Here is a 20,382-nt window from a genome sequence, read left to right on the forward strand (position 1 = left end):
CCTTCTTTTGGAGGAAGAATGAAAATTATCAGGCAAATGGCTTTTATTCAAATTATGTCTTTAATATTTGGATTAATGTATTCTAATTATGATTAATTATATGTAGAGTCATTATATACAACTTATTTTCTGATACTCTTACTTCACTGTCTCTTTGTTTTGTAGGGGTTTTTTTTGGTTCTCAGTTGAAGTAATCCCAAGTGAAGAGAAGCAGAAAATAGCTGTTCTGATAATGGGTTATTGAAGGATTTGGGGGCATGGATACTTGTGAAATTGTTTTATGCCATATGAAAAGCATTGAATTAGGAATCAGACAATATGAGTTAAAATTCTAGTTTGGCAAATTACTAAACATGCTTCTAGCTCTATAAAATGGAAATGATAAGTCATGAACTTTCTTCCTTACAGGGCTGAATAAGAGGACCAAAATGAGCTAAATAATTCCTACTAATTCCAGCAGAAATAGACTGACTTCTGTTTTGGCTAGAAATAGGACATTTAACCTGTAGTGTTGCTTTACAAGTACAAATTTCTTACGGAAACAAGTGGTCAGAACTCACTGTCAAAAAGTCCTGAGGTCTAATTCTATCTTTTCAAGAACTCTTTTAGCTCCGGGTAATTAATTATACCTGCATTTGTGAAATTTAACATTTACCTTAAGGAGACATGTTAAGAATTTGTTTAACATGGAATCTTATTTCATTTTCTAGGCTTGCTTACAAATTGATCCTGCTGAGAGGATGTCATCTACCAATCTTTTGCATCATGAGTATTTTACTAGAGATGGATTTATTGAAAAGTAAGCATTTTGAGTGAGTGGGGACTTTTTCGTGTTTTGTATTAGGAAATTTTACTAGCATGAAAATTGCTACATAGGTTAATGTTACACAGAAGAATTCAGTTTATCAAAAACTTACTGAGTTTTTGTATTGACTAGATATATGGTAGACTTGCAGCTGTCATGGTGAAAACTACTAAGAAAAATAGTGCAGTTAACATTTATTGCACAGTTACTATGTCCTAGATAGTGAGCTAAGCTCTTCACATGCATTTGTCAATTCTTACTATAGGGCAGCTGCTGCTGCTAAGTTGCTTCAGTCGTGTCTGACTCTGTGCAACCCCACAGATGGCCTCCCACCAGGCTCCCCCGTCCCTGGGATTCTCCAGGCAAGGACACTGGAGTAGGTTGCCATTTCCTTCTCCAGTACATGAAAGTGAAAAGTGAAAGCAAAGTCGCTCAGTCGTGTCCGACTCTTAGTGACCCTATGGACTGCAACCCATCAGGCTCCTCCGTCCATGGGATTTTTCCAGGCAAGAGTACTGGAGTGGGGTGCCATTGCCTTCTCCAACTATAGTGCAGAGATAACATTAAATAGACCATCAATATTTTTTAGCCTTGTTTCCACTTAGAACCCTGACTCAGAATAGTCCAGTTTTTCCTCTTGACAGCATCTCTGACCTATATATTATAATTAGCATTCATTTCTCAGATGATTTTTTTCTCTGCTTTACTTATTATCTGTTGCAGTTCCTGTTGTTTTATTCTCCCCACCAAACTGGAAGTTCCCTGAAGACAGGGACCATGGCTCTTAAAGCCTTTCTCTGTCCCACATTGTATCTAAAATATATGTTAACAATGTGGATTCATAAATCAGCCATGCTTCTTTAAAAAAAACTACCATTTTCTATTTGGGCTTTGAAAGAAACAGGAAAAGTTTATTAATTGCAAAACTATTGTTTGCCTTGGAGTATGAGGCAGAAACATAAATATCAATTTAAAATGTGTTGGAGTTAAGATCAGGCATAGGAAAGTCCAGGACCTCCATAGAGAATAGACTGAAGTAGAAAAAGTCAAAGAAAAGGGAACTGTTGTGAGTAAGTAGAACCTGAAGCATTTCAAGAATTTTATTCTAAAACAGAAAATGAGAAAATATATTAAAATGCCATTGATGAGAAGTATCAGTTATTGAATAAAAGAGTTGCTTCCTGTCAATTCTATATAGACTCATTTGATTTCTCTTGGGTATTTAACTATTAGGATTTTACTGTCACAGGGTGAAAGTTCTTAAGTTCCACAAAGCAAGGAAATTTTAACAGAAATATGCCATTTTCTTATTCAGCCAAACTAATCACACTGTTGGTTTTTTTTTTTTTTCCTTCATCTCACACTTACCCTTTTACTATAATTCTAGGGAAGATTTCATTCATGGTAGAACTTATTCAGTCTCAAACTGATAGCAGCAGCTGCTTCAAGAAAGGAAACTGTGTAGCTCGGGGAAAAGGGTGGAAAGGAGAACTTTTCAGTATAAAGTTTTTGAGTTTTGAGCCATACAAATTGGACTTTCTATTTAAAAATAAGTAACTTTTATACAAAGCCAAACTTGGACTTCCATAGCGGTCCCGGGGTTAAGAATCTGCCTGCCAGTGCAGGAGACATGGGTCCGATCCCTGGTCCAGGAAGATTCCACAGGCTGCAGGGCGACTGAGCCCATGTTCCGTGCCACAACAGCTGAAGCCTGTGTGCCCAAGAGGCCGTGCTCCGCAACAAGAGAAGCAGCTACAATGAGAGAAGTCCATACGCCGCAACTAGAGAGTAACCCCTCTCTACTAGAAGGGCAACTAGAGAAGCAATGTGCAGCAATGAAGACCCGGTACAGCCAAAAATAAATAAATTAATATATATATTTAAGCCAACCTAAAGCCAAAACAATCTCGCTTCAGTATTGATGTATTCTAATTCAAAAAATATTTCTCTAGAGTAAAATTTTAGAAACTAGTTCATCTTTTAAGTCCTATTAAAAGAACAGGACTTAAAAGGGACAAAGTGGCCTGAGTCTTCTTTAAAGAGAATAGTACATTTATTGAATTGAATTGAATTGAAAGCAGTGCTTTTATTAAGTAAGCTTTACATCACAAAAGAAAACTAATTCATATGTCTATCTTGTGAAAGTTTTATTAATAGTAAATTACCATGGAGAAATTGTTGAAAGATGTATCTTTACCAAGAAACAACCTGTATTAGATAAATATTGTGTCATCTCTTGGCATACATTACTGATAACTTATTTATGCTGTAGCTCAGATGTAAATTAATTGATTAAAAGGTCTTTTAAAGATTAAACAGTATCTACATAAAATTATTTGATTTTGCTTGTTTTATCAGATTCATACCAGAACTGAAAGCTAAATTGCTACAAGAAGCAAAGGTCAATTCATTCATAAAACCAAAAGAGAATTCTAAAGAAAATGAGTTTATGAAAGAAGAAAGAAAAACAATTTATACCAATACACTGCAGAATATTTCAGTTTGGGGAAAGGTAAAAACTGGTCTTATTTTTAGCTAGTATAACTGTATTATAGTTAGTACTCTCGTGATAAAAATAACTGTTCTCCTGACTCAGATTTTGGATGTATCTATTCTAGGAATTGGAAAAAGAGAAAAAGCCCAAGGAGATCAAAGTCAGAGTTACTAAAGTTAAAGGAGGAAAAGGAGATATCTTAGAACCAAAAAAGATAGTGTGTGAAGGTGGACATTGTCAACAGGTTGCAGCTAAAACTGCTCATACTATGTCTCAAGATACAAAACCTGTAATCAGTGAGCCACCAAACCCTGTCAATCCCAGCACTAACACTATAGGCATGAAAGACGATCCATGTGCTGGGGGTAGTATGGTAATGCCACCCATCAATCTAACTAGCAGTAACTTGATGGCTTCAAATCCCAATTCAGATCTCTCCCACTCCAATTCAAGGTGAGTTTTAACAGAAAATAAACAGAAGGAAATGGACCTAAGTTTTATAATGTTTTTATATAATGGTATTTCAAAGAAGCAAGTTTGTAATGTCTGTATATAAACTGAATTGGAAGGTGTATTGAAATTATAGTCATATAATGGGCCATTACTAAATTCTTCTTATGAATGCTATAGAAGAACTTAACTTTTCTTGGCTATGCTCTAGATGTGTGGTTTTGCACTAATGCAGTTTGCAAAAACCTCATTTTGAAAAAAAGGCCCTCAGAAAAATTACTTCCCATTTGAAGAGAAAAATGTAATGTGACCTCACTTTTGGTATTGATGTGCCTTTATATAGCAAAGTAAGCTTTATTTTCCTATCGTAGCAAATTATCTAAATGGAAAAAAGATAGTTGAAAATAATCTTATGTAGTCAGATAGCTTTTCAAGGTTAAATATTTTGGGAGAAAAACAACATACTGGATCAATTTTAGATTCAACTACTAATACAGATTTGAGACACTGGTACCATGAACCTAATTAATCAAGGGCAGTGTGACGAATGGATGGCAAGAGTCTGTCTAGCAAGGCATCAGGACCAGTTCTAAATTTAGGGAACTGCTATGGCTCTAGATCTGACTGACTTCACTTTCACTTTTCACTTTCATGCATTGGAGAAGGAAATGGCAACCCGCTCCTGTGTTCTTGCCTGGAGAATCCCAGGGGCGGGGGAGCCTGGTGGGCTGCCGTCTATGGGGTCGCACAGAGTCGGACACGACTGAAGCGACTTAGCAGCAGCAGCATGGCTCTAGATGGAGTAGGAGGCTCGGTTCAGCATCCTAGAAGACTAGTTCAATCCTAGCAGGCTGGTTTGGGCTGTTAAGTTGTGAAGCTTAGTGGTCTGCAGAGGTGGCAAGTGGACATGTCTATATAACAGACTACAGACAGCGAGTGTTAGTCGTTCTTGAGGTAACTCCCAAACCATGGTTGTAATAACCATAATTATAAACTAGCCTTGGTCAAAAGCTCAGAAATTCATGAACCCAGTAGTTAAGAGGTCCAGGTTCAGAACAGATAGAAAGGACCAAGTGGGCCAGCTGGAGTAACCCCACCCAAAGCATGGTGTCACGAGCATGTTAGCCACGAGTGAGTTGTTCTCCGCTGTTTTTTCCTCTTAGAGCTGTTGGTACTTATGGACTAACAATTGCATTTTGGCACGTGTTCAAACAGTAGACTACCATGGTATAACTTATCATTATTGAAGCTAAAACAGAAGAATTTCTGAGGAGTTCTAATAACTTCTCATTTGTTTTTAAATAATAGGTTAACTGAAAGAGCCAAAAAGAGACGTACGTCTTCACAATCTATTGGACAAGTTATATCTAACAGGCATGAGGATACAGGTTCCACTCAAGTAAGGCAAGAACCTCATCATTAAATTACATCCTCTTTCAACATTATCCTCTCACCCTGTGTCTTTTTCTTTGTCTTTAGGGCTCTAACATTTTATTTAATGTGCTTTTATTTTTCCCTTTTACCCTGGAGTGAAAATAGGTCATCATTTCCTTAATGTTTTCACAGTTTTAGTTAATTTCTTATTACTTGATTTGTGTATTCAATGAGTGACTTGGGGGGAAAAAGGTAAGATTTTCCTTTAAAAATCACAAGACTTTTTGTTTTTTCACTTCAAAAAATGATTTTAATATCTTACTTTATAGAGTAAGAGCAATTGCCAAATAAATACATCTTACTTTTCCCAAGAAAACATAATTGGTGTCATTCATTTTCCCATTTTTCACATAGGAAAATAGTTTACTTTATAATTGAAACAGTGTTATTTATAATAATAAGACATTGAAAACAGCACATCCATCCAAGAACAAGTGACTGGTTAAATATGTTAGAATATATCCACATAATGGGATACTGAGCATTACATGACAGTACATTACATTAACCTAAGAAAGTTTCTATCGTTTGTTATAAAATAAGCAAAAACAGGTAGCACAAAAGTTTTTCCAGAATGCTGAGTTCACAAGTAATTTTTTCCTTTGGCTTTTCCCAGTGTTCAGAGCACATCATTTTGTAAATTGAAAAATAAGTTATTAATAAAATGAACCAGAGCAGTTTGTTCAAAATCAGAGTGCAATGAATAGGATAAAAAATTAAAAGTTGAGACTGTGGTTCTCATGATCAAGACTATTCTCAGAACATTGAATAAGCTAAAAAAATTTATGAAATTTTTATTAGAGTTTGATCCGTTTATATGTTTGATGATATGCTCTTCTACGTCTTTTTGGAAAAAATGATTTATTTTATCTTTGGCCGTGCTCGGACTTCTTATTGCACAGATTTTTCTCCAGGTGCAGCGAGCAGGGCCCACTGTCTAATTGTAGTGCTCGGGCCTCTCACGGCAGTGGCTTCTCTTGTTGTGGAGCACGGGCTCTAGAGCATGTGGGCTCAGTAGTTGCGGCTCTTGGGCTCCAGACACAGACTCAGTAGCTGTGGTGCACCAGCTCGGCTGCTCCGTGGCACGGAGGACTCTACTGGACCAGGGATTGGACTCTTGTCTTCTGCATTGGCAGGCGGATTCTTTACCACTGAGCCACCAGGGAAAGCCCTCTCTTCTACTTCTTAATTATTAAAATAACCTTGCAAAGACTAATTTTTATGCCCATCTTACACCATCCAAAAGGCTGAAATTTGTTGGCTCCTCATCCAGCAAGTAGTTACACACCTTTTTTCAAATTAACTCTTGTTTATTTGGTTTTTTTTTTTTTTAGAGCCAAATGGAGAAGTGTGTGTTTAATGAGCGAACCAGCCAAACTGACCAAATGGCAAATGGAAACAAAAGGAAGCTGAATTTTTCCAGATCTGACAGGAAAGAATTCCATTTCCCAGAATTGCCTTTCATAATACAATCAAAGGAGATGAAAGGAATGGAAGGTACACGTTTGTTGCATAGTTTTACAAATCTCCAGATAGAATATTTTAAAAAACCTTTTCTGGTAATATAACTTACATTTATAATATGATTTAGGTAGAAAGAAGTACGTGTGTGTATGTGCGTGCATGCTCAGTCCCTTCAGTCGTGTCTGACTCCGTGTGAAGCTATGGACTGTAGCCCTCCAGGCTCCATGGGGTTCTCCAGGCAAGAATACTGGAGTGAGTTTCCATGCCCTTCTCCGGGGGATCTTCCTGATCCAGGGATCGAACCCACATCTCTTACATCTCCTGCACTGGCAGACAGGTTCTTCACCACTAGCGCCACCTAGGAAGCCCCAGAATGGAGTATATTGCTAGGCAAAATATTTTCAGCTGATGAAAAAATTTTTTTTCCATAGTCAAATAAAGGGTAATACTTAAAGGAGATAATTTTAAAGAAGGGTTAAGAAAATTTTCAAAAGTAAAAATTTTATTAGCTCAATTTTGTTGAAATGTTAGAATAGTATTTGAGGGAGACGTTTTTGGTTTATGACCTAGGGCAATTGCAGTTTCCTCTGTTTTTCTGGGATAATTTGCCCATATAATAGCAGGAATGATGTATGTGTGCTTCAGGCATTCAAGGATTTAGTCGATTAAGATTTTATAACATGTATTGAGCTCATAAAATGAAGCTCATTTTTTTTGCAGTCATTTCTTTGAAGAACAGTGACACCTTGTGAAAAGATAATATAATAGCAAGAAAATAGTACTTGGCATAGCTCGAGAGGAATTATCTGATCCACATAACAGTAATACTCAGAATTTTAAAAGTAAATGTCTTCTTTATTTAGAGGACAGACTGGTAGACTATTTGTAAAATTATATAACAAATCATTTATGACTGATATTTTATACCATTACAGCTCATGATTTGTTTAGTTCCTTTATAATAAACTGAGAAACTGACTTTAGTGGATATCAGAATTTCCATTTGAAACTCTTGAAAAGGAAAGTAAAATTTCAAGGTAAGAGTAACAAGTTCTCGTATATATTTTTGCAAAAGTGAAACAGATAAAAGTGTTGAAGAGGGAATCAAAGAGAACAGATTCATCTAAAATACCAACTTTACTTAATGCAGATCAATATCAAGAAAAACAAGAGGTAAAACTTTTTATTGATAGCTTTTGCTAAGTAATGATGTTTAGAACATTTGACTTAGTATATAATTTTAGTTATTACTGTTGGAAAGTTAGATAAAATTTCAAAATTCTGTAATCTTTGACCTCTAGAAACAGAACTATATTTTCCTAGAATAATCAATTGTAAAGGTTTTAAAAAATGTTTTATTTTTGAGGGTAGTAAATTTGAACCCTCATTTGAATGTTGAGTAACTGAATATATGCTACCCAGAGAAAATAGTATGTGTGTTATGTATACTACTTGGTGGTAGGTAAACCATGCCAGAGGAAAGGAATAGTGGTATAAACATAGGAGTATCCTGGCCACAAGGACATATGTATTTTGTCTTTAGCCTTTTTCTTCCTTTTTTTCCCTCCGATTTATTCCCCCATCTCTGCTCTCTAACTACTGTCCTATTTTCATAAAGATATGCTCTGAGCTAAGTATCAGATAATCTTGAATTTTATTTGGGGATCTTGAAGCCATCAGTATCTATTATAAATTAATACTCTTTAAAGGTATTCTTTTAAGGGAAAGGGATTCTGCTGAGCATCCACTGAATTAAATTATATTAACAGCCTTCTATCCTGTACACCTGTGAGGTCATCAACTTTGTTATCTCGGTTTCTTATTTTCTAAATAAAATTGACTACATTTTTATCTGTGATAAAATTAGCACATACTTATTAAGGAAATTTTAGGAACTTATGAAAATAGAAACCATCATCTAAAACTATGTAAGAAGGTATTTTTTTTGTAAGAAGGTATTTTTAACCAAGTCTATTTATTTCTAAAACATTCAGGTAAGAATTATCAGACACTGTTAGATATACTTTCACAGTGACATTTATGCCTCATTCCTGGCCTTGAACTTGTTGACAACTCCACAATCAGTTTTGCAGAGAAGAAATATTTTCTAGATAGAACAAGAAAGGCATTAACGGTCATCTTTTAGTTTGTTATAAAAAAGAATAAGGTGACTTCAAACTTTTAAACCTGGGTGACTTACTGATGTCACAGTGTGTTGAACAGCACACCATTTGTACACTTTTGGAATAATTGGATGAGTTAAGGGTCTTGAGTTTGGGCAGACTAGTAATGTGCTGCATGTGTTTGTCCTACTGTACTGTGAAAGCCCTCAGAACTAAAATTACATTTTAATCCAGGAAGAAAGGAACTCTCAAGACAGTTCTGACATTTTAAAAATACATAATAGGAAGGGAAAATCCCTTTTTGTGCATATGATGTAGAACTCCTGAAAAGATGATCTTTTAAAGAGTAACAGTGAAACAGTTGTTGTTATTAGAAATATCCAGAAGTCATCAATGATAATAATAGTTTATATGTATCAGATTGGCCAAAAAGTTTGTTTAGATAGTTTCTACAAGATGGTAAGGAAAAACCCAACCCAACACTAATCATTCAAATGCAGTTCTGACAAGTGACAGAAATTACATATGCTGCTGCTGCTGAGTCTCTTCAGTCGTGCCCGACTCTGTGCGACCCCAGAGACGGCAGCCCACCAGGCTCCCCCATCCCCGGGATTCTCCAGGCAAGAACACAGGAGTGGGTTGCCATTTCCTTCTCCAATGCATGAAAGTGAAAAGTGAAAGTGAAGTCGCTCAGTCGTGTCTGACTCTCAGCGACCCCATGGACTGCAGCCTACCAGGCTCCTCCGCCCATGGGATTTTCCAGGCAAGAGTACTGGAGTGGGTTGCCATTGCCTTCTCCGAAATTACCTATGAGGCTGATTCAAATGCTTTTAATAAATTAATCTCAGAATTAAGAAAATGTCCTAAATTTCAGGTTGATAGGTTGTTAATTTAGAGCATGAGAGAATATGATATGTTTTTAAAAACTTAAGACAGGGAATGGCAGCTTATTTGTTCTATCCACAGATTTGTTTCTGACTTACTAAATCATATCCAGGCACTTCCCAGTTAACAGTGTAGACATGTATTCAATAGATGCTATGACCTAGAGAGAAATTCCCATTACTGCTGAGTGAGGCAGGAAAGAAGAGTCCGCAGAAGAGCCCCCTTCAGTTCTGTCTTAGGATGGTAATAAGGACCCTTTGCTAAATAGTCTCCCTGGGCCTTATAAAATAGCTCCCAGGTGCAAAGCCAAGTACTTATCTGTGGCTGTATTTCCTTAGCCAAAGACTCACCGTTTCCTCAACTAAGGTCCTGTTTCTATTTACTTTTTAGAATACAGGAAATGCACAAACTGAAAGGAAGAAGAACCTGCCAGATGTAGAGTAGAAAATGCAGCAGCTGAAAATTCAGGGAACCCCAGAATCACACTGTATGGTTAAAAAAAATCCTTTTTATTAATATTACATACACAAAAATGTTGACTAGAGAATTCTACAGATAGATCGTAAATCCTGTGTAGTTATGTGTAAACTCAACCTAAATTTGTTTTTAAATTTATTAATCTATAAATGTTTCATGTTTTCTTAATTTGAACATTACTTTATAAAAATTGCCTGACTGGTACATCCTAATAAAACTACAGCTTATGTTTGGCCATATAATTTTATTTCATGACCTGTTATCTCAGTCATGTTTGATTACTGGTCATTCTTAGCTTTGGTTCAGAACTTTATAGATAGAAAGATTTCTAAATGTGTAAAATGAGATTCCAATGTCTGGGAGAACCAGACATCTCTGAGCAAGCAAGTACACTAGATAACATGAAACATGTGTTTGGTTTTACATTGGACATTCTGGAGCAGTATTTAATTGAACATATCATGAAACATGTTTAAAACGATGGAAATTGAGCCGAGTCTTGAAGGAAATCTTTTGGCTTGACCAGCATGTTTATCATTTAGTAGTTTATATAGAATATATTGTTATGTATAATTTAACATTTATACGGTCAAAGTTTTGGCAACATGTATTTATATTCTTATCCCTGGTTCTTACTGGCTTGGTTTCTGATTTTAGGATGGAGATGGCCATTGTAAGGGGAAGAATTTGAAGAGGAACAGACTTTTTTCCTGGTAGTGTCTTCTCTTTTAAATCTTAAAAAATACCAATTGGCAAGTCTTCCCTTTTAATTTTATATACAACAGAAACGTAACATGAGCTGTTACAACAGTAGTTAGTCCATAGTAGCATCATCCAACTTTGTTTTGTTAGCAAACCATTCATAGTTTTCTTCTTTCTTCTAAAAATTCTGTTGATGTGATGTTATGATTTGGAATTATAAAGTCATCTCCTCTCTACGTGCTTTTTTACTTGCCATCATTACTGAGTAGGTAATACATCCTGTCATATGACCCATACTGTATTTCTACTGATCTCTGCCCTCTGCTAGTCATATAATATAAGTGTCAGTTTTTTTCTAGAATGCTCTAGCTTCCTGAAGTGAGTTCTTAATGAAATGTCTGACATTTTTTAAAAAAGTAGTCCATTACATGATTAAAAATGTTCTGTTAATTAGCTATAAAAGCATTTATAATACTTATAAAGTATCAAAATTATATCGTATTAAATGTTAATTTTTAAAATTCCTTTAAACAACTGCCAGCACTCTTTCAGTTTCCTAGTTCAATCTGATAGTACCTTTTATGTAGTACAAACTTTTTCTATTTATGTATGACCCAGAAGAGAAACACTACCAAAATTCTTGGTTGTCATATTATTCAAAAAACAAAATGAGATTGTTTGGTATTTTACCAAGACTCTGCCTGATTTTGTATTTACCAAATAGACTTGAACAACAAAGGAAAACATAATTGGTTTATTATGATGTTATGATCTCTTTTTAACTTATTAAAAGGTTGATTAAAATTTGCAGTGAGTTCTCTGGTGGTCCAGTGGCTAAGACTCCATGCTCCCATTTCAGGGGGCCCAGGTTTGATCCCTGGTTGGGGAATTAGATCCCAGTTCAGCTCAGTTCAGTTGCTCAGTTGTGTCCTACTCTTTGTGACCCCTTGGACTACAGCATGTCAGGCCTCCCTGTCCATCACCAACTCCCAGAGTTTACTCAAACTTATGTCCATTGAGTCAGTAATGCCATCAACCATTTCATCCCCTGTCGTTCCTTTCTCCTCCCACCTTCAATCTTTCCCAGCATCAGGGTCTTTTCCAATGAGTCAGTTCTTTGCATCAGGTGGCCAAAGTATTGGAGTTTCAGCTTCAGCATCAGTCCTTCCAGTGAACACCCAGGACTTGACTTCGCATTCCAGGATGTCTGGCTCTAGACGAGTGATCACGTTATCTGGGCCATGAAGATCATTTTTTGTATAGTTCTTCTGTGTATTCTTGCCACCTCTTCTTAATATCTTCTGCTTCTGTTAGGTCCATACCACTTCTGTCCTTTATCGAGCCCATCTTTGCATGAAATGTTCCCTTGGAATCTCTAATTTTCTTGAAGAGCTCTCTAGTCTTTCCCATTCTATTGTTTTCCTTTATTTCTTTGCATTGATCACTGAAGAAGGCTTTCTTATCTTTCCTTGCTATTCTTTGGAACTCTGCATTCAAATGAGTATATCTTTCCTTTTCTCCTTTGCCTTTTGCTTCTCTTCTTTTCACAGCTATTTGTGAGGCCTCCTTGACAACCGTTTTGCCTTTTTGCATTTCTGTCTCCTGGAGTTTGCTCAGATTCATGTCCATTGAGTCATTGTCCCATCCTCTGCTGCCCCCTTCTTCTTTTGCGTTCAGTCTTCCCCAGCATCAGGGTCTTTTCCAATGAGCTGGCTCTGTGCATTAAATGCCAAATGCTGGAACTTCAGCTTCAGCAACAGACCTTCTAGTGAATATTTAGGGTTGATTCCATTACGATTGACTGGTTTGATCTCTTTGCAGTCCAGAGTTCTTTCAAGAGTCTTCTCCAGCACCACAATTCAAAAGCATCAATTCTTTGGCACTCAGCCTTCTTTACGGTCCAACTTTAACATCCGTGCGTGACTACTGGAGAAACCATAGCTTTGACTATACAGACTTTTGTTGGCAAAGTGATGTCTCTGTTTTTTAATTCACTGTCTAGGTTTGTCATAGGTTTCCTTCCAAGGAGAAAGCATCTTTTAATTCCATGGCTGCAGTCACCATCCACAGTGATTTTGGAGTCCAGTCCAAAATCCAAACAAATAAAATCTTCCAATCCAAAATAAAATCTGTCACTGCTTCCATTTTCCCCCATCTATCTGCCATGAAGTGGGACCAGATAGCATGATCTTAGTTTTTTGAATGTTGAGTTTCAAGCCAGATTTTTCACTCTCCTCTTTCACCTTCATCAAGAGGCTCTTTAGTTTCTGCCATTAAGAGTGGTATCATTTTCATGTCTGAGGTTGTTGATATTTCTCCTGGCAATCCTGACTCCAGTTTGTGATTCATCCAACCCAGGGTTTCACATGATGTAATCTGCATATATGTTAAATAAGCAGGGTGACAATATACAGCCTTGTCATACTCCTTTCCCAATTTTGAACCAGTCAGTTGTTCCATGTCTAGTTCTGATATTGCTTCTTGTCCCATATACAGGTTTCTCAGGAGACAAGTAAGGTGGTCTGGTACTTTCATCTTTTTTAGGAATTACCCATAATTTGTCGTGATCTAAACAAAGGCTTTAGCGTAGTCAATGAAGCAGAAGTAGATGTTTGATCCTTAAAGGATTGTCTTTTTTATTCTTCAGTTCCTACAAAAATGCCTGCTGGGATTTTGACTGGGATTGTGTTAAAGTCTATACATCAATTTGAGGAGAATAGATATTTTAGAAACACTGAATCTTCCAATCCACAAACGTGATATAAGCGCTACATTTAGTTAGATATTTAAATTTTTTCTGTAGTATTTTGTAGTAGTCTTATACATCACTCATTAAATTTACTCCAGTGTGTTTTGGGTTTTGATGCAATTATAAATGGTATTTTAAAAAATATCTTTTAGTTGGTTGTTACTAGTAGTACAGAGGTACAATTTGTCTTTCTATATTGATCTTGTGTTTTGAGACCTTGCTAAATTAAATTCAACTTATTCTAGTAGGTTTACTTCATTCCTTCCTCCTTTTTTTTTTTTTTGTCTATTCCTTAGGATTTCCTATATAAGCAATTACAACATCTGTAGATAAAGATACTTTTACTTCTTCCTTTCCAGTGTTTCTAGGATGTGTGACGGTGCTGCACAGAGGTGGTGAGAGTGGACATTCTTGCCTTTTTCCTATACCAGAGAGAAAACACTCAACCTTTGCCCATTAAGTTTGATGTTAACTGTAGGTTTTATGTAGATAACTTTTATTAGATTGAAGAAGTTTCCTTCTATTTCTGTTTGTTGAGTGTCCTTACCATGAGCAGGTATTAAATTTTGTTAAATACTTTTCTTGTATCTTCTGAGATGATTTATGATTTTTCCTCTTTATTTCTGTTAGTATGAATTATATTAATTAATGTTTTAATGCTAAATCAACCCACATTCTTAGGGTTAAAATCCACTTGATCCTTTTTATGTATTGCATTGAATTTGACTTGTTAATATTTTACTAAGATATGGCATCTACATTAATGAGGGATTTTAGTCCATTCCTTTCTCTTGTGTTATCTTTGCCTGCCTTTGATATCAGTGTTACAGTGCTTCATAAATGAGTTGGAAAGTTTTCCCTCTTCTTTCCTGCAAGAATTTGTGCAAGATTAATTTTACTTTCTCCTTAAACACTTGTTAGAAATCACCAGTGAGGCCAGCAAGACCTAAAGTTTCCTTTGTGGAAAGATTTTAACATGCAAATTCAATTTCCTCAAATTTATTTAATACATATAGAGCTATCTAGATTTGCTATTTCTCCTGTGTCAGTTTTGGTAATTTGCCTCTTTCGAGGAATTTATCTATTCCACCAAAGTTGTTGCTTTTTATTGGCATAACATTGCTTACCATTTTCCCTTGTTATCGCTTGAGAAGTGATGTCCCGCTTATCATTTCTTATATTGGTAATTCGTGGGGGATTTTTTTAGTAAGTCTACCTAGAGGTTTATCAACTTTCCTAATTTTTTTTTTGAAGAACCAACTTTTGGTTTTATTTCTATTGTTTGTTTCTTATTTTACTGATTTATGCTCTTCTTTTGGGCTTAATTTGCTCTTTGTGATATTATGATATAGTAACAAATACAAATTTTAGGTCTTTGTCGCCTTTTCCTGACACAGAGCTCCCAAAACATTTATAATTTCCTGGCTGAGGAGTGAGAGGAGTGTCTTTTGTAATTCATAATAAACCCCTTTCACCCATACCTGAGTTCATGCTAATGAGGTCTTATATCTTTACTAATCTTCAGTCTGCTAGTTTATTAATTGCTGAGGGAAGATTATTAAAATCTTCAACTGTAATGATGGATTTGTTTGTTTCTCCTTTCAGCTCTAGTAGTAGTTGGTTTCTGCATGTTAAGCTTTGTTACTCAGTTCAGTTCAGTTCAGTCGCTCAGTCGTGTCCGACTCTTTGCGACCCCATGAATCGCAGCACGCCAAGCCTCCCTGTCCATCACCATCTCCCGGAGTTCACTCAGACTCACGTTCATCGAGTCAGTGATGCCATCCAGCCATCTCATCCTCGGTCGTCCCCTTCTCCTCCTGCCCCCAATCCCTCCCAGCATCAGAGTCTTTTCCAATGAGTCACCTCTTCGCATGAGGTGGCCAAAGTACTGGAGTTTCAGCTTTAGCATCATTCCTTCCAAACAAATCCCAGGGCTGATCTCCTTCAGAATGGACTGGTTGGATCTCCTTGCAGTCCAAGGGACTCTCAAGAGTCTTCTCCAACACCACAGTTCAAAAGCATCAATTCTTCGGCGCTCAGCCTTCTTCACAGTCCAACTCTCACATCCATACATGACTACTGGAAAAACCATAGCCTTGACTAGACGGACCTTAGTCGGCTAAGTAATGTCTCTGCTTTTGAATATGCTCTCTAGGTTGGTCATAACTTTTCTTCCAAGGAGTAAGCGTCTTTTAATTTCATGGCTGCAATCACCATCTGCAGTGATTTTGGAACCAAAAAAAAAGAGTCTGACACTGTTTCCACTGTTTCTCCATCTATTTCCCATGAAGTGATGGGACCGGATGCCATGAGGTTCGTTTTCTGAATGTTGAGCTTTAAGCCAACTTTTTCACTCTCCTCTTTCACTTTCATCAAGAGGCTTTTTAGTTCCTCTTCACTTTCTGCCATAAGGGTGGTGTCATCTGCATATCTGAGGTGATTGATATTTCTCCCGGCAATCTTGATTCCAGCTTGTGCTTCTTCCAGCCCAGTGTTTCTCATGATGTACTCTGCATGTAAGTTAAATAAGCAGGGTGACAATATATAGCCTTGACGTAGTCCTTTTCCTATTTGGAACCAGTCTGTTGTTCCATGTCCAGTTCTAACTATTGCTTCCTGGCCTGCATACCGATTTCTCAAGAGGCAGGTCAGGTGGTCTGGTATTCCCATCTCAGAATTTTCCACAGTTTATTGTGATCCACACAGTCAAAGGCTTTGGCATAGTCAATAAAGCAGAAATAGATGTTTTTCTGGAACTCTCTTGCTTTTTCCATGATCCAGCAGATGTTGGCAATTTGATCTCTGGTTCCTCTGCCTTTTCTAAAACCAGCTTGAACATCAGGAAGTTCACAGTTCATATACTGCTGAAGCCTGGCTTGGAGAATTTTGAGCATTACTTTACTAGCATGTGAGATGAGTGCAATTGTGCGGTAGTTTGAGCATTCTTTGGCATTGCCTTTCTTTGGGATTGGAATGAAAACTGACCTTTTCCAGTCCTGTGGCCACTGCTGAGTTTTCCAAATTTGCTGGCATATTGAGTGCAGCACTTTCACAGATGTATGTATATTTAGGGCTATTATATTTCTGGTGAAATTGACCTTATTCTGCTGTCCATTGTGTGAAAATAGTTGTTTTATTTATTTTTTCCAGTTTTATCATAGTTTAAGGTAATGCCAATACCTATTAGTCAGTGATGCCTGGAAGTAGAAATTTAAAGAATTCTGAAAGTGAAGATCTAGTCAAAGTTGTGAATAAGGAATAACCTTTAGAGTCATTACCAAAATTTCTAGCTCTGTCTTATATAAAATATCCCTGATTGATTGTGTGCTCTTTTAGTTTAATACTATCCCTAAGGATGTGGATATGTGGATAGGAATTTGTAATGGCTTGCCTGTTCTTTTTGTTGTTCTTATTCAGTTATTGTAACTCATTTATTCTGTGAATTCTTTGCCAATAATATGAAAGTTTGAAGTATGAGGTTTGCCAATGGAACTTCAGCAGTGGACATAGTTAGATAGGATGGATAGTCTATTGGTTGATAATACTTTGTCAAAAGATGTTAGTCAGACAAGTGTGTTTGAGTTGTATTTCTGGCCTATTTTCATTTTCCATGTATGAATCTAACTTGTAAATATTTGTTACAAAGCAATTGGTTGAAGTATAATGGGTTTCTTCCATCAAAACTGAAAATGTCCCATGGCAGCTAGAACATGACGACATTAGATGGAGCTCAGAGAAGATACAGTACTGATTTCTGTGTTTAATTTATTTCTATTCCATGCCTGCATCTCTCTCATCAGCTCTGCCCAAGGAGTTGGACAATAGATAATCACTATGAACTTATTTTAATCTCATTAGTTTCTCTTAATTAATAACCTAATGAGTCCTGTAAGCAAAGGGAAAGCGAGGGATATAATAGTTATGTAGTTCAAGTAATCAACAAGCATTCGGTCTCTGTTCTTAGATCTCTTTTCTCTCTACACTCCCTAGGTGAGCTTATCTAGGTGTATGGCCTTAAACATCACTTATATATTGATGACTGTTAATTTTCTCTCTCTAGACTGGACTGGACTTCTTAACTCCAGATTCAAGTTTCCAATTGTCCATTCAAAGCATATAACAGATATCTTATGTCCCAAATTCAGGTCCTGATCTCTTCCCCACTCTCGTGTTCCTCTTACCTGCTCCATGTTTCTTCATTCTGGTTAAGGGCAACTCTGTTTCTTCCGGTTGCTCAGGCGGAAAATCTTGCAGTAATCCCTGACTTCTCTCTTCATCTCTATATCTCTAACTTATGCTTTCAGCTCTACCTATAAAGTATTTCTAAGAAGTGACTGCTTTCTTCCCTCTACTGTTACTTACAACATTTCTTGCCTGGATTTTGTAGTAGTCTTCTGGTACCTAATCTTCCCGCTTTAACACTGTTCTACCTTCAGTTTCCTATCAACTCAGAGTAAAAGCTGCAGACATTACAACCACCTCCAGGACCCTACACAGCCTGCCTCTACTTTCTCTATGATGCTATTCCTCTTCTATTACTTATTCTGTTCCAGGCCCACTGGCTTCCTTGCTGTTCCTGCCTCAGAACCTTTGTTCTTGCTGTTTCCTCTGATGAGAAATATCTTTCCTCAGGTAACTGCAAGAGTCCCTCCTTTAACTCCTTCCTGTTGTTCAGAACAACCCCCTTACTGACTTTTACTCATATATGAAGCTTTCTCCATCAGGTTACTTAAGATGACAACTTTCCCCATTCTCATTCCTGTTTCCTGCTTGACTTCTTCATATATCATTCCCTATCTGACAAGCTTTTTTTTTAATGATCTCCCTCCAATAAACGATGAACTGCATGAGAACAGGGAAATTAGTGTTTTGCTTGTTGCTATATTCCCCAGCATAGAATAGTGCCTAGCATATATTGACACTCAATAACGTTTTCTTGTGAATTAATGAATTTATTAAACACCTACATAGGAATCACTTGAAAAAAACAAAGAATAAACTATGAGATAATTTTATTGATGTGGTAGAATGTGCTGTCTATATCATGTTAATATTCGTTGTCAAGTAGCTGAATGAGTAGCAGTCATTCGGCATGGAGGTTAAAGGTGAAGGAAATGAGGTAAGCTTACAGCTTGTTAGCATTTTAATGGAGGAATTGAAACTTAGGTACTTTTAGAGATAAAACTTGGAGGATGCTTTTTAGGAACGGAATCCAGAGGAATCTCGGATAAGTGAGAAAAATTTTTTCTCGAAATTTAGAAAGAGACAAGGAAATTCAGATAAGACAAGTGAAAGGGTAAAAAGAAATAATGCTCTACAATATATGGGTCAGAATTACGCATTTGAGTTACAGTATATGGGTCAGAATTTTAGATTTTCCACCGAAAGTGACCACATTTCTGTTTCTTTAATAACTATGTATCAGGAGACCTAAATTAATATACTTAGTGCTTGCCACAGAGTGAGAAATTGTGTGAGTACTGTCTCAGTGTATGCAGGTCTCTCAAGGAACTCTTGGCTTAGAACAAGCAAAGTGATTTATTTGCTTAATTGGATGGTATTGAAAGTATAAACAAAATGTATAACGTAGAGGGATAAGTAAAACAAAAAGTGCTTCAGATTTACTTTCTTTTATCTTTAAGTACTTATTTCTTTATTTGGCTGTATTAACTCTTCCTTGAGGCCCACGGCTCTCTAGTTGTGGCATGCAGGTTTAGTTGCCCTACGGCATATGGGACCTTAGTTCCTCAACCAGGGGTCAAACCTGTGTCCCCTGCATTGGAGGCTGGATTTCCATCCACCAGGGAAGTCCCTCAGATTGATTTTCAGACTAACTTTGGGTTAAGATTCTTGCTCTTTACCACTGGTGTTTTATTAAATGGATAGCAGAATAGAGACTACAGGCATCCAATGGCTATTATGTAGTCTCTGTGCCTGGCTTGCCAAAGCATAAAGAGGATTCCAGAGTTCTCTTTCAAGTCGGTTAGTCCTAACCGCCTCCAGAGGGAGCTCAATAGCCGTCATTTTCAGGACCAGGCGCTCTTGTCTACCCTGGTCTAACAGGACAAGTCATTCAGCTCCGTGTTGGACAGAACCTAAGTGTATGAAGATGGGGTCCTAATGAGGCAGTGGTTTTTGCCCTTAAATCAGTGGGTTTTGCTCCCTAGGATGAGAAATGCAAGAAACAATGCATGCTAGGATTTGAGTTTCCTCAGATGAATGACTCCAAAGTCTTAAGACTTTTCAGATCAAGCCTGATTATTTATATACATTTCAGGCAGCTTCTCTTGGATGTCTCTGAGTAATTTCTTTGTAGTTACTAATATTACATTTATCAGTATTACTAAACTGTTTAAAGCATCTGATGCCTCTTGAAAAACCTTTGTTGTTGTTCAGTCACTAAGTCGTACCCGACTCTTTTCAACCCGATGGACTGCAGCACACCAGGCTTCCCTGTCCTTCACCATCTCCTGGAGCTTGCTCAAACTCATGTCCATTGAGTTGGTGATGCCATCCAGCCATCTCATCCTCTGTCGTTCCCTTCTCCTCCTGCCCTCAATCTTTCCCAGCATCAACCTTAAAAAAATTCTGCCACCGGCAGTCTCCCTTGATTTGTTGTTCAATAGATTTGAATTTGGAAAATGGGTTCCTTTAATTCCTGTCCTTCAAACAATATCTAGTGGTATCAGAATATTTATTGAAACTATATCTATGAACTCCTAGGGCTTTTCTCTTTTTAAAAATATTTGTTGAAAAGATTAATCTCCAAAATATACAATCTGGTCATGCACCTCAATAT

General features: G+C 36.9%; 1 protein-coding gene across 2 annotated transcripts in view; it reads left to right on the plus strand.

Annotated features, from left to right (window-relative positions):
• CDKL3 (cyclin dependent kinase like 3) overlaps positions 1-11,076 on the plus strand; it is a 32,347-nt gene extending 21,271 nt beyond the window's left edge. The window contains exons 6-12 of one of the 2 annotated variants that reach the window (XM_005682941.2): positions 711-799; positions 3,164-3,317; positions 3,424-3,752; positions 5,058-5,148; positions 6,518-6,680; positions 7,723-7,820; positions 10,790-11,076. In XM_005682941.2, coding sequence (XP_005682998.1) covers positions 711-799; positions 3,164-3,317; positions 3,424-3,752; positions 5,058-5,148; positions 6,518-6,680; positions 7,723-7,820; positions 10,790-10,849 — 984 coding nt within the window. In that variant the 3' untranslated portion in view covers positions 10,850-11,076. Of the gene's footprint in view, positions 1-710; positions 800-3,163; positions 3,318-3,423; positions 3,753-5,057; positions 5,149-6,517; positions 6,681-7,722; positions 7,821-10,045; positions 10,103-10,789 lie in introns of those variants that run through there. The other variant, XM_018051729.1, reaches the window with a different exon arrangement.

Source organism: Capra hircus, chromosome 7, assembly GCF_001704415.2.
Source record: "Capra hircus breed San Clemente chromosome 7, ASM170441v1, whole genome shotgun sequence".
Classification (NCBI taxonomy): domain Eukaryota; kingdom Metazoa; phylum Chordata; class Mammalia; order Artiodactyla; family Bovidae; genus Capra; species Capra hircus.